This window comes from Cyprinodon tularosa, unplaced genomic scaffold, assembly GCF_016077235.1.
Source record: "Cyprinodon tularosa strain WSP-4 unplaced genomic scaffold, ASM1607723v1 ctg754, whole genome shotgun sequence".
NCBI lineage: Eukaryota > Metazoa > Chordata > Actinopteri > Cyprinodontiformes > Cyprinodontidae > Cyprinodon > Cyprinodon tularosa.
Window position 1 is genome coordinate 234,772 of NW_024039512.1, and position 14,208 is coordinate 248,979.

The 14,208-nt window shown below is 39.8% G+C and overlaps 1 protein-coding gene across 2 annotated transcripts in view; it reads right to left on the reverse strand.

Moving 5' to 3' along the window:
- The window catches only part of prex2 (phosphatidylinositol-3,4,5-trisphosphate-dependent Rac exchange factor 2), a 128,676-nt gene that overhangs the window by 52,870 nt on the left and 61,598 nt on the right, over positions 1-14,208 (reverse strand). Inside the window, exons 21-24 of one of the 2 annotated variants that reach the window (XM_038270201.1) lie at positions 13,547-13,728; positions 8,876-9,037; positions 4,937-5,159; positions 4,635-4,842 (exon numbers count right to left, since the gene is read on the reverse strand). In XM_038270201.1, coding sequence (XP_038126129.1) covers positions 4,635-4,842; positions 4,937-5,159; positions 8,876-9,037; positions 13,547-13,728 — 775 coding nt within the window. Of the gene's footprint in view, positions 1-4,634; positions 4,843-4,936; positions 5,160-8,875; positions 9,038-13,546; positions 13,732-14,208 lie in introns of both variants that reach the window. The other variant, XM_038270200.1, reaches the window with a different exon arrangement.

A 14,208-nucleotide genomic window follows, 5' to 3' on the forward strand; every position in this document is an offset into this window, starting at 1 on the left:
TACTGTCTGTCTGAGTAACCATGGAAACCAGGCTCGAGACATAAATGCCAGAGACAGGATAACTTTTAGATTAGAATCTCTACGACGCAGGCAGCCTGCAGTTAAACAAAACGATTGCCCGTCTATGATCTGACTGTTTTATGTTGTTGTTGCAAAGCAGTAAATTAGAAAAAGCTTTTTGATTTTCTGTGAGTTTCGCCGTATGTTTTTTTTTTTATTTTTTTTTTTATAAAAGTGGGGGGGACGGATTGAGGGTCATTCTAATCTGTGTACGTCAGAACACCCCTGACATACACGCTATCTGCGCCCTTAGCTCAGTGTGAGTGGCCACCTGCCGAGGTAATCTTCATCCCCTGGTCAGAACCTGTAGTTCTGAAGTTTGAAAAGGAATTGTAGGGGGCCAGCAAAGGACCAGCCAAGTGCCCATCCAAGAAAGATGGGAAATAAAGAATGGTCACTACCATCACTTTATAGTAACAGCCACAATCTACTGGTAAAGGCAAATCAGTTTGTGCAGTGGAACATCAATGTGCTATATTGGCAAACAGGATATTGAAGATAAATACAAAATTTTGTTGCAAGGAGGAAATCAGGAGAACTGTTATCTAAAAGCAGGGGCTCAGAAACCTAGCAGAGATATTTAAAAGCTTTGCTTGGTAAACCCAATACCCCTATAAGTCTAAAAAAAAAAAGACAGATCACTTGAGATGAAAAAGAAAAAATAAGCCTAGCAGTATCCAGCTCCGACACCACAATGCATCAACCCTCAAATCTGTACAACACACTGTTTTTTTATGCCCATTTTGAAGTATGATCGAAGATTAGCTTTATGGAAAGAGCAGAATTCGCATAGATTGACTGAATCATGGGGAAATAAGCTTTTATACTCTTTTGTGGTAGTTTTTGACTTGATTACATGCCCTAAAGAGGAGATGGAAACAGATTGTCAAATAAGTTTTATAATACTTATCAGCCGTTTCCGCTGACGGGTATTACCCTGAATCCCAACACAATCTTTCCATATTTCTTCAGTAGTTAAAAAAATCTTTAACATGTTTAGAGGACTTTTGAAGTGAATTGTTTTCTCCGTCTTGTTCAGATAGAGAAAAGGAAGCCAGCAGAGCTAATTGTAGGCTAAATGATTAATCTAGTGTAGATCACCATCTTTATACTGCAAAGCAACAGCAGCAAAATTACTTTGGTCCGGCTGTTTACTACCTGCTATTGGTTTACAAGTTTTATGCACTGTTTTGTTTTTGTTTGTTTGTTTTTCTCTAGTATGTTATTAGGAATTAATTTAAAGTCTGCCACGCAAATCAGTTCACACTACAGCAAGCCACTGTAACCTTTTTTATATTGTCAATAAGCAGCATCAAATTTATTTAAATTATTCTTTTAGAAACTGTTTTGATGAAAGAAAGAATTCATTACGCGCCCAAAGCGTCAGACTTCAATACCGAACAGAATGGAGGCAATATCTTGAGTAGGCATGACTTTTAAATGACTTCTTGTTTCAGGAAGTCCTCCTAAATTTACCCACCCGCTTTAAAATCCATCTTTAATAGTAAATCTATCTATTTTTAATAGTATCTATATTTTAGGCTTCCCTCAAAGAAACTCTGTGGCTTTAAATCACTGTGAGGGGCTTTCGGGTGAACAAATTAAAGACAAAGTTATGGAAATAAGAGGGTAAGGTTATGAGTTTTTGTATTCACCAAAGCAAGGGAGGAAGTTCTGATAAGAAGCACATCACCAAGCACGTCCTCCAGCAGCTGTAACCCCGTCCCCGAGGCACAGAGACAAAAGGTCACAGATCTCCACCTAAAAATGGATTCCTCGAAAGTCTGCCAAGAAGTTATGCAACACCAAACTCAGCCAATGTTATATATTTCCTTAAATTATATGGATATTTATGCCCCTGCTGCGAATCTACAGCAAACTTCCTTTCTTGGCCTTTAAAACAGAAGGATACGCTCAACATGACACATAAAATAGCCACTTAAGCTTCTCATTTTCCCATCAAGCACAAACAAAGGAGGACTCTAAGAAAGTGAAAATAAAATCCGAGTTTGTGTGTCTAAATGCCTCTGGAGAGTTAAAAACAAGAATATTTATGTGTGGGAGAACGGGAGCATGTTCAGTATTAGTAAAGGTCTTTGGCCTGCTGGTTAACGGTCTAATATACAAACCAATCTAATGAAGTTCTAAGGAAGGTTCATCAATCCCGCAGAGGTTAAAACAATGAATCCACAATTCAACAAGCAACAGGCCAAATGAGTTCTTGCAGTGAAAAGCCTATCCTTACACCCTGCTACCCGTAACAAGCGTCTGCTCTGTAGCCTGCATGTTGAACAGACAGCTCACAGTAAAGGTCATTATTGCTTTGCTTTTTTTTCCTAATGGCTGTTCGGAGCATGCGATGATGCCAGCGCTCTAATTGGCAGTGACAGGAGCATGACAGAATTTATCCTGATTCAGATATTAAAACCCCGCTGAGGATGCTGCTCATCATTTACGAGGTGAGCTGACAGCTCGTTTCATCAGGCAACTTTTAATCTCAGTCACCAAATTAAGACAGGACTATCAATGACTAAATCAATGAAATGATTATTTGAAGATTCACAGCAGGCATGACAATCAGGAAGCTGCCTGTACGGGGCAGTAGAAACTGCTGAGCAGGTATGCAGTAGGGATGCTGTTTTATAGAGTTGACCTGGCTCTAAATAACATCTTACTTTTTCTTTGTAGAAATTTGATTCATTGCTCAATGGAGGTGCTGCAGAACAAATAACTCTGCATCTATACCAAACATGGAAATATGTTGAATACAAACAGCAGAATGTACAGCAAATACACACCCCACGCCTAGTTTAAAATCCCTTTTTAACACATGCTATGGTAAGAAAGAAAACTCCCCAAATGAAGTCGAATAGGCTTCCTCTTCAACCTTTGTCACAGAACACCAAGGCTGCTTAGGTTAAAGCAAGTAGTATGGAGCTAACTGGTTTCTATAAATACTTTTTTTTTTTTTTCATACAATTAATGAGATCAAAACAGTTCAAATGAAGTTACTTAACTCTTCTATGTGTTAGATGAACGTAAGTTTTAGCTTATTTAATGACACGCGTCTCTCTATGGCTTTAAATAACTCAAGCCTCGCCCCCCAAAGCTGACTCAGCGAGCCCAATAAAATATTTTATAACAGAAATAAACATGGCAATGGCCTGCTGTAAAAAACAATTGAAAGCTCGGGGGAGATTTTTTCTCTCAACTAATAAAATTTCATCTGAACTTTAACACACTTCAAAGATTTATTTAATTATGACTTAAAACGTTCAGTGAGCAATAATTAGTTATATTTAGTATAAGTACTAAAAACATCTACACTCTAATCTAAAGCTAGAAAATGTTTTGACATAACTAGGTTGGAGAATAAAACAAGAAGAATTTCTTGTTTTTAAATATTTTAAATGGTTCATTTATATCATCTCACTTGCTTTAGCAATGCATGATGCACATCCACCTCAATTCCTGACTTTTTCTTTGACCATCCATCTAGGAAGGTTTCTTAATTAGGAATTATGTAGGTATGAGTAGTATTACAAGTGGTGAGCTATTCAGGAGTCGAACCTGATTTCTTCTTATGTTCTTTTTCAGTCAGTCCTGTACTAGCTGAAAAGTGTTACATTTGACTTTTCCACATTTTCTCATCATACAATCACAAAATATTCACTATTTTAATGTATGGTAATGCAATATTGTTATAAAAAGCATTCCCATCATGTTTGGCTTTAGTAGATGGCTCAAGGTGGAATTTTTTGCAATCACGTCTGATTTTAGGGTCCACAAAGGCAAGACTTCTGAAGTACATGACAAACAGTATCTGCTATCTGTAGAGTTTCCTTCACTGAATGTTGCTGTTAATTTCCAGCCTGCCAGCTTAGCTAGTCTGCCTTATCTTGACAGCTTTGAAGTTGTGCTATCCTCTTAAATTGTTCAAATAATGAATTAAAAACCATTTTGGGATATTCATAGCATTGGAATAGTTTTAGAACACTGCTCTGTTTAAATGCCTCCATAACATATTCTCCGGCCTGTCTGCAGTCCTTTTTGTTCTAATATTTAAGTTCCTTCTGAAGGCAACTGGTTGCATTGGATTCTACGAGTTAATTGTGCTACATGGAAATGCACTTGGGGCGACAGTGGCGTTGGATGTGGGAGTTTGCCCTGTAATCGAAGGGTTGACGGTTCAAGCCCCGACTCCGACTTTCATTGTCGTTGTGTCCTTGGGCAAGACACTTCACCTGCATTGTCTACTGATGGTGGTCAGAGGGCCCGGTGGCGCCAGTGTACGGCAGCCTCGCTTCTGTCAGTGAGCCCCAGGGCAGCTGTGGCTACAATGTAGCTTGCCACCATCAGTGTGTGAGTGTGTGTGTGAATGGGTGAATGAATGTAGTGTAAAGCGCTTTGGTCAGGTCTCCTAACTTGAATAAAGGCGCTATATAAGTACATGCCATTTACCATTTACCATTGCCATGCTATCTCCATATCCTTCTACATCATATGAAGTATATTATCTTGTTTTATTGCACAGCAGAGTAACCATATGAAAAAAGGCATTTCTAGCTACTTACTCATGAATATGGGCACCATGCGTCTCCATCTCTTTGACAGACGCAGTGAGCTTATAAAGCAGTTTCTGATATGTATCCAGGGTGAGCAGGTCGTCTTCTCGGAGCAAGAACCGGAGACCATGACCCTCCGTCCGACCCAAGCTGTGACCAGATGGTGCAGCCATAGTTGTGATGGTGTACTGGGCGTTCACCATGGGGTTTAGCTTACCTGTACACAAGCCCATCTCATCAGTAAAACCTCTAAACTAGATAAATAGTGAAGTAAAAGGTCTTTGTTTTGGAGCTTCTTGCACTGCCCTCACCGCTCTCTCCAGTGCTGCGAACGCTCTTCTCCAAAGAGTTCTTCCTGCTGTCCAGTTGTACACCAAAGGCACTGCCCAGGGAGGTGGTGGTCTTCGGGTAAGAGATCTCCATCACATTGATGTGGCAGTTCGTGGGACAGAAGTCGCCGCTGTGGAGAGGCGAAACTTTGGCTTTAGCCTGCTTAAAGGTGGGCCACGCTCTGTTCTTCAGTACCCGAGAAAACTGCAAGAAAATCAGGAGATTCAATCAACGTCAGAAGGTAGTGAGATAAGATCTTGCAAAACCATAAACTATTTAAGAAGATGCAAGCTTGCATTATTTAGCTGATGTAAAGTAGAGCCATATAACGGAAGGTTTAATGTGAATACAGAGTGGAACATATGTCAACAAAATGCTGCATTTTCCTTTACATGTCCGACGGCTGGCAATAGAAGAAAAGTAAAGACCCACTTTTCCGTACACTCTTAGCATTCCTCCGTTTCATGTGGCAGATCAAATATTTATAGAAAATCAAAGATTTAAAACAGCCTATTAAGATTAACATGGCTCATACATGTGGAAAAATCCCTAGACCCCGACGCAACCCCTTCTTTGTTTAAACCAATAAAGACTGAGCTGAAATGAGGCGCAGCAGCTCATATCAACGTGTTGTAATTGTGACTTTTCATGTTTGACATCAACAAGGTCCGGAATGTAAGTTCATGTTTTGAATTTGCTGCTGAGGATCTGCAGATTTCTGTTTTCCAGAGTAAATGTCAAACATATTTTCTCCTGACAGACATGTCTTTACAAATAAAACTCAGATCAATCTTCCACACATGGATCCAGCATACGCTGCTTATTACTGGCAGAATTTCCTTCATTGTCGATCAACAATAAAGAACTTGTGAGGGAGCATCTGGAAGCTAAGTCTGCTTAAAAAAAAAAAAACTTCCTTAAATGTAGCAAGATTAAATATCTACAGTATGAAAAGCCTGGTACACAGTGTTGGAAGGTCATCCTGGATCGTCTGGTTTGTTTGTACTCTCCTTGAACTCTATCATAGCCCATCTTGTGTGTTTACAGCAGATTGTTGGACAGAGATACCCAATCATGTCATAACACCATATACCTTCTAAATACCAAATGTTTCTCTTCAGTTATTTTAGTTAGTTTGATCATAACTAAATGAAGTAGAGGAGAGACGTAATATCGCTCACTTTCCAGCTCTTATTTTCACACGTCAAAAGCTCCGTCCTGATTAATTTCTCCATCTTCCTGTTTATCTCGGCCTTAATTGTTCCACACTTCCCAGTCCTTCTCTCTCATACCTCCAGAGGTCTAAAGAGGAACGTTCTTCAACAAAAGGGGATCTTACACAACTGGATGTCCTGGCCATGACTTTGCAGGGATATTTATAGGTGGTAATTAATCCAAGACCCCTGTCTGAAGTGGAGTTAGTCTGAATCTTTTCCTCATGCACACTTGCATGCATGCTCTATGGAGGGGATTTCTACAGATGAGAAAGGCAAGTGATTTAAAAACAAAAGAAGTATCTTTTCATTTCAATTTTTGTGGATGAACCTCTGGTTCTGGTAAGTGTCATGTACTGGAAAAAGTTTTCTGTTTTCTGGTTCTTATTTGAAATATTCCTTTAGCCACATTCTAAACACAAACCGGACTGTATTTCAGTGGGGCTTTTTAGATGATAGACCAAATACATCAGTAAATCATTGTTAAGTTGAAAAAAAACACATGTTTTCAAAAAAGGTAAGGAAAAAAAAGGGAGGATTGAAGTGTATAAGTGTAGAAGTGTATTCAGACTTCATTACAAGTATTTTGTCATTTTTACCCCATTTCTTCATTATGAAAATAGTTTAAGCTGTGTCTCAGTGGATCTAAAGACTCTAAAAAGTCCAGATCTAGAAGTGGACTTTGACTGGATAATTCAAACATGTGTATCTGCTTTGATCTAAGCACTTTGATCACATACACTATATTGCCAAAAGTATTTGCTCACCCATCCAAATTATTGGAATCAGGTGTTCCAATCACTTCCATGGCCACAGGTGTATAAATTCAAGCACCTAGGCATGCAGACTGTTTTTACAAACATTTGTGAAAGAATGGGTCGCTCTCAGGAGCTCAGTGAATTCCAGCGTGGAACTGTGATAGGATGCCACCTGTGCAACAAATCCAGTCGTGAAATTTCCTCGCTCCTAAATATTCCACAGTCAACTGTCAGCTGTATTATAAGAAAATGGAAGTGTTTGGGAACGACAGCAACTCAGCCACGAAGTGGTAGGCCACGTAAACTGAAGGAGCGGGGTCAGCGGATGCTGACGCGCATAGTGCGAAGAGGTCGCCAACTTTCTGCAGAGTCAATCACTACAGACCTCCAAACTTCATGTGGCCTTCAGATTAGCTCAAGAACAGTGCGCAGAGAGCTTCATGGAATGGGTTTCCATGGTCGAGCAGCTGCATCCAAGCCATACATCACCAAGTGCAATGCAAAGCGTCGGATGCGGTGGTGTAAAGCACGCCGCCACTGGACTCTAGAGCAGTGGAGACGCGTTCTCTGGAGTGACGAATCGCGCTTCTCCATCTGGCAATCTGATGGACGGGTCTGGGTTTGGCGGTTGCCAGGAGAACGGTACTTGTCTGACTGCATTGTGCCAAGTGTAAAGTTTGGTGGAGGGGGGATTATGGTGTGGGGTTGTTTTTCAGGAGCTGGGCTTGGCCCCTTAGTTCCAGTGAAAGGAACTCTGAATGCTTCAGCATACCAAGACATTTTGGACAATTCCATGCTCCCAACTTTGTGGGAACAGTTTGGAGCTGGCCCCTTCCTCTTCCAACATGACTGTGCACCAGTGCACAAAGCAAGGTCCATAAAGACATGGATGACAGAGTCTGGTGTGGATGAACTTGACTGGCCTGCACAGAGTCCTGACCTCAACCCGATAGAACACCTTTGGGATGAATTAGAGCGGAGACTGAGAGCCAGGCCTTCTCGTCCAACATCAGTGTGCGACCTCACAAATGCGCTTCTGGAAGAATGGTCAAAAATTCCCATAAACACACTCCTAAACCTTGTGGACAGCCTTCCCAGAAGAGCTGAAGCTGTTCTAGCTGCAAAGGGTGGACCGACGTCATATTGAACCCTATGGATTAGGAACGGGATGTCACTTAAGCTCATATGTGAGTCAAGGCAGGTGAGCAAATACTTTTGGCAATATAGTGTATATTCTGTGTCTTTTTCCCTCTGAAGAATGAAAAATAATCGTAGTCCCAGTTCTTCTGCTGTACAGTAGTAGCAATTTAAAATTTCCCCAATTTGCTTTATGGGCGGATCCTTGGCTAGTCCCCTACAATTCCTTTTTAAACATCAAAAGTATTCTGTCATGATTTGTGTAAATTAAGATCTAATGATAGAAGCATTATCTCCTGGTCAGACCCTTTAATTCAGTGAAAGGGTGGAGTAAGAGCAAAAAAATATGCAGGCCCAGGAGAAGGCCAGTGGCTGGAAGTTGGAGGGGATTTTGCTGCCATTTGGCTTCCATTCGGCTACCCTTTGGGATCAATAAAGTCAATTTTGTTATCTGTGAGGTCTTCTGTGCCCTACCTGAGCTGTTGGATCTTTGTAGTTCCCCCAGAGTTACTTGATATTGGGGGATTAGGGGAGTGTTGGCCTAGTGGTTAGAGCAGTGCGCTTGTGTTTAAGACCGTTAAACTCAACAATGCTCCCCAGGCACTGCACAATGGCAGCCCACTGCTCGCCAAGGGGATGGGTTAAATGCAGAGGTTAATTTCTCCAATGGGAGATCAATAAAGTTCAAGTATTATTATTATTTTATTCAGTTTATTTATATACTGCAAATACACAACACATGTCATCTCAAAGCACTTTGACTTCTATTCATTTCACTTCCATTTTCATTAAAAAGAACAGAAATCTGTACCTTTCTGTAGTTGGTGATGCGGCGGTTGATGTGCTCCGTCCTCTCACCGCACATGGCCTTGAAGCGTACCTGCAAGTCCTTTGGTATTATGTCACAGCTGGAGCTAAATCTGCTGCACATCTGCAGCAGCGTGTCATCATTTCGTGCCAGTGCCTCCAGGATCTGCACAAAGACGAGGGTAACCAGAAACGGAACTGGTGAACTGATCAGAAAACGCCTCTAAAATCCAAAGACTGGAGCATGAATGAAAACCAAGTCCTATTTATCAGCAGAGCATCGAGATAAGCTGACTTGGAAAAGATAAAGATCCTACTCTCAATAAATTAATGAAGATATACCCAAAGTCATTCAGATCAAAGGTTATATATGTAAAGAGAGCAGGGGAGTTAATTCAAAGGAAGGGAGGAGAAAATAAAGGAGAAAGCTAATCATTTACCCGCCTTAAGGTAGGGTATCCAACTCTGCAAAGATGATATGGGAGTCTAAAACTAAATTTTATTTTTGCTGCAATTGAAAGAAGACCTACAACTGAGACGGATATGACTGATTTTTCTTTTTTAGGAAAAAGCTTTACAGTAAAATCTCTTACAGAGTAGAATTATAATTCTAGATTCAGATATGCATCCAAATCCAATCCGTGTGATTTTCTACAAGAGAAAGAGACGGCGTTCAGTATGAGATCTGGCAGTAAGATGCTGCAAAGACCTTTTTTTCCACTTCAGCAAGCATTGTATATTTATGTGTGAGTGGATCTTCTTTTCTCTGTGTGCCTTAAATCAATAATGATCATTCTGTGAACATCACTGCTGGGATGTAAAAAGCCTGGTCTTAAACCAGGCAGGAAATGGAATAACTAAAATACGGCTGTCAGTTCCAACCATCTTTCAGCCCATCAGCCAAAAAGGGGGAGAAAAAAACTGCTGGTTTTAACTGTGCAGAAGCAACGCACACACTGAATGTTCATTCAATGTGTTTTTCATTTAAAGCCTGCTGTGCTCCTACTATCAGAACATTACATATCAAAACGCCTAATGTATACTTCAAATCCACATAGCCTGCATTCATTGCAGGAGCAAACAACGAGAAGCTTTCAAGTTCCTGTTTGAATTGAAACATTTTCCCTGAATTATGTTGGCTTGTTGATATTTTCAGAGCTTTCTAAACATGACCGCATTTTAGCCAAAAAAGTCAAAACTGTTTTCCCCCCACAGTTTGCTTCTATTCATGCCAAAAAGCCAATGAGGATTTCAATGGACAGTTAAATTCTAAAAGCTGATGAATACAATTTATTGGGGCTTTACGGAATCAAAGTAGCAAAAAAGGGGCGAAAAATGAGCTGCTAGTGACATTCCTCACATATTTACAATATTTACTATGGTTCAGAATCTATTATGGAAAAAATGGCGGCAAAAATGCCATGAAAATACTTTGAAAGCCCTGTAATACAGTATTGTAGCCAACATTTACTCTGCTTTAAAAAAATTTCATTCTGTTGTGGATTTGAGACTGTACTGCAGTTTTCTTGGTGGCACAGGAAGCCCACATTCTTAACCCTCTACTGCTTTGCTCAACAAATGCTATTTTCCTTACTGTGGTAACTTCCCCCCCCCCCAAACATCATGTACATCAAGACCAAACATCTGTACTCTCCATTTTCTTTCCACCGGTCTAGTGGATCGTTTATATCTAACATATTATGTAAAGAACATTCTTCTTTCTGGCAACATTTAAAAACAAGCCACACACTTTCACTCCCTTTTCAATGACCCTACAATGAACTTTAACATTTAATATGCTAACTAAGATCTTTAGAGTGTGAGGTGTGGATTTTTATGTTTGTTGCGGTTTTTCAATTTCTTCAAATCTGACCTGATCTTAAATGGGAAGAATGTCATGGCAGTAAACAGGAAGGACACAATGAACCCACAATTGACTGATGTAAAGGATTTTAATTAAAAATAGAGAAAAGAAAATAATAGGACAAAGGGTCAATGCTGAAATGACTCACATGGAGAAAACCAAAGGATGTTGACTTATGAAGAAGCAAAATGCAGAACCAGTTACCAACTAATTTGCTTTTCATTTGTAGAAATGACCAACAATATCTATATTGCCCTCATTTAACATTCACCTATGCACCAGAGTAGCAAACTGCAAATACAGAGGCGTCTATCACAAATGCTAAGAAAACCATCAGCTACTGGGCTACTGCTGTGACTGTTTAATCAGCTTAAAGCATCAACCATATCCTTCATTTTCTTCACGACTCTTTATAAACCATGACGTCTGTAAGAAAAGCTGAGTTCACCATAAGCAGTGCACCATGGTGAGGAGGAGGTTGACTGTGTGGCGACCTGGTGCAGGGAGAACATGCACCTGGAGCCCATCACCCTCTGTGAGTCCACAATTGAAACCATAGAGTCTTCCCTCTTCCTGGGAACCATCATCACACAGGACCCAAAGTGGGAGCACCGCATGGATGTAATTCCTGCAGCAGCTGAAAAAATTCAACCTGCCAAGGACAATGATGGTGCACTTCTACTCTTCCATCATTGATGGCTACCCATCATCATCTGGTACGCTGGTGCCACCACCAAGTAAAAGGACAGACTGTACCGTGTCATCCAGGCTGCAGAGAAGATGATTGGCTGCAATCTTCCATCTCTCCAGGATCTGTATGCCTCCAGGACTCTGAGGCGCGCAGGTAAGATTGTGGCTCGCACCCCAGCCACAAACTAGTCCAGTCACTTCCCTCTGGCAGGACGCTGCGGTCCATATATTATATGTTTTATGTTGTACATACCTATAGATTCCGTGTTCTGTATATATATATATATATATATATATATATATCTAATTTGTCCATCAACACCAAGTCAAATTCCTTATAAGTGCAAACCAACTTGGCAATAAACTTGATTCTGAGCATGGCTGGTAAACTCAGAATTAGTAAATATTCATTTTGAAGTGCAAATATTTTGTGTTGTAAAAGTAAGGCTTTTCTTTTTGATTTCATAAGCTTTTACTTTTTTATATACATCTTTCCAAAATTCTTATCTCAGTTTTTTTGTTTAATGTGAATTCAGCTTTTTCCCAGTTAACTTTGCAGCTTTAAGCCGAAGTGATTTATTGCTTCCTGTATGCATGTTAAGGCTTCAGGTTACATATCTGGATGCAACAGCATACCGCACAGAGCAGCATGTTTCTCTGTTTTTCCCATGCTAAAGTAATCCTCTTGGCTTAGAAGTTCCTTATGAGACATTCATGGCCTGAAGGCTTTCTTCCTTGGCCCAAAGTAGTAAGAGCAAGGATGCTTTATCTTGAAAATAAAGGCTTTGTATAATCTCCTCAAGTCTCATATTTCAATCAACTGATTACACAAAGTTCCAGGATGTTACTAACCCGTTTCTGAAAACCTTCTCTATGCTATAGGAAAGCATCCGGAAATCAACCGCTGACTGGCATTTTCACTCATGATTTTCAAGACTCCCTAAATGGCTAGGCAGAAACTTAATAACAGCTATTAGTGAAGATAGGGTAAATGAGGAAAATTGAAAATTAAAGTTAGGAGTAGAGACTGGTTGTTTACCCTTTTGGCACTTTATACTTTTTGCAGTTTTGGCTAAATAATAATTTGCAAGTCTTTTTTTTTATTTTTTTCCTAAAAGTTACAGAAGGATAATAATGCAACTTATTACAAACTAATTTAAATAAGTACATTAAATGCAACCAATCAAAATTGTGAAAAAAAAAAAAATAAAGAAGTGGATCTTTAATAATCCTTTTTAAACAGTCCTTGTCGTTTTCCGCAAGTTGTCAGATTCAAATTTCAAATCCATTTTATAAAGCTTCACAAGCTGCTTAAAGATATGTTTGTGTTGAAAACAATACACTATACAATATAATAGACTTGTTTTTGCAAAATGGGCTGCGATCATTTAAAAGGTAACAGTGTAGGTACCAGATCTGCTCGGGTGGTCAGATCTGCTCGGGGCCCTGCCCTTTCTTATGGTGTCATCATACGGAACGCCACTTGGTCAAACTCTGTAGCTCACATTTGTTAAGAATCAGATCTCTTCAGGAGTTTCAACATATTTTTACTAATATTTGCTATTATTTTACATTTCATCTGTGATCTAAAGTAGCAGAAAGTAGAAAACACTCATTCTCAGTCTTGAAGGAAAGCACTGCCTTCTAAGACAGACTGACCTCTGCTATTTAACAAGGGGACACAAAAAGTCTCAGTGCTTGTTCTTATTTTCATTAAGATCTGAGGGCAGAGGAGGACAAATGTAATATCTTAAAAATTACTTTCATAGAGATTTTAGACAAATTTAAAAGTAGTGCAGCTTAATATGACTAACTACCTAAAACAGGCTAATCTGTTAGGTACTAAGCACAACTAGCCACAGCGCTACCCACCCTTTTATATCATGGTTTTGCAGTTACTTTGTTCACTATAAACATATCTTTTCAGTTTTGTCATCAATCAGATAAAACTTCATTGGTCATTAGACACGCTAACACTGCAGATGCTCCTGACTCGGCAAACGGACGCTGTATTAAGTTATTATCGTTGTCTGGGCAACCACGTTTTCTGTCATGTTACAACGTTCAGCCAATCAGATCGGACTACCCCAGCAGATCTGGTAACACAGCGGCAGTGAATACCTTAGCAGTTAGGCTGAAGAACCCCTTGGGTTCGACCATCTTCTCCAGAACGTGGCATTTGATTCCAGCTGTACTGTCATACTCATACACCACTCCATACTCCAGGTGGACATTGTCTACTGTGAGGCTCACATGGTCCTTCTTCCCATCGATGATGGCTATCGTGTTGAATTTGTCAATTACTTCTAGGAAAACAAGAAAAAAAAATAAACAAACACAGGATTCAGTTTGGTTTTTTATCACCCAAACATAACAGTACAAAAATCATAAATTCTGGGATGAACTTTGATTTCATCATCACATTCAGCAAAAATAGGAGGTTAGACCACCAAGTCAGCACATAATTTGAAGAAAAGGCATTTCTCATGGTTTCCTCCATCTATCCCCAAAGAGAAGAAAAAAATGATGAGCAGTTCCACTAAATTAAACAGCCCTATGCTAATGCAATGACTTAATATGGCAATAAAATGTGCTCTGCAGCAATTTGCTGCGAGGGGAATAGCTTTCCTTGTTTTACTCTCTCTTTGGGATCTATAAATTGTTGAGGGAAATTAACACTTGATGAGCCAGAGGAAGCAGAGTTCTCATACTAACACAATCCAGATGAGCCTGTTTCAAAGCTGCCTCTCACTCTGTCAGTATGAGCAAGCATTGGTGTGTTA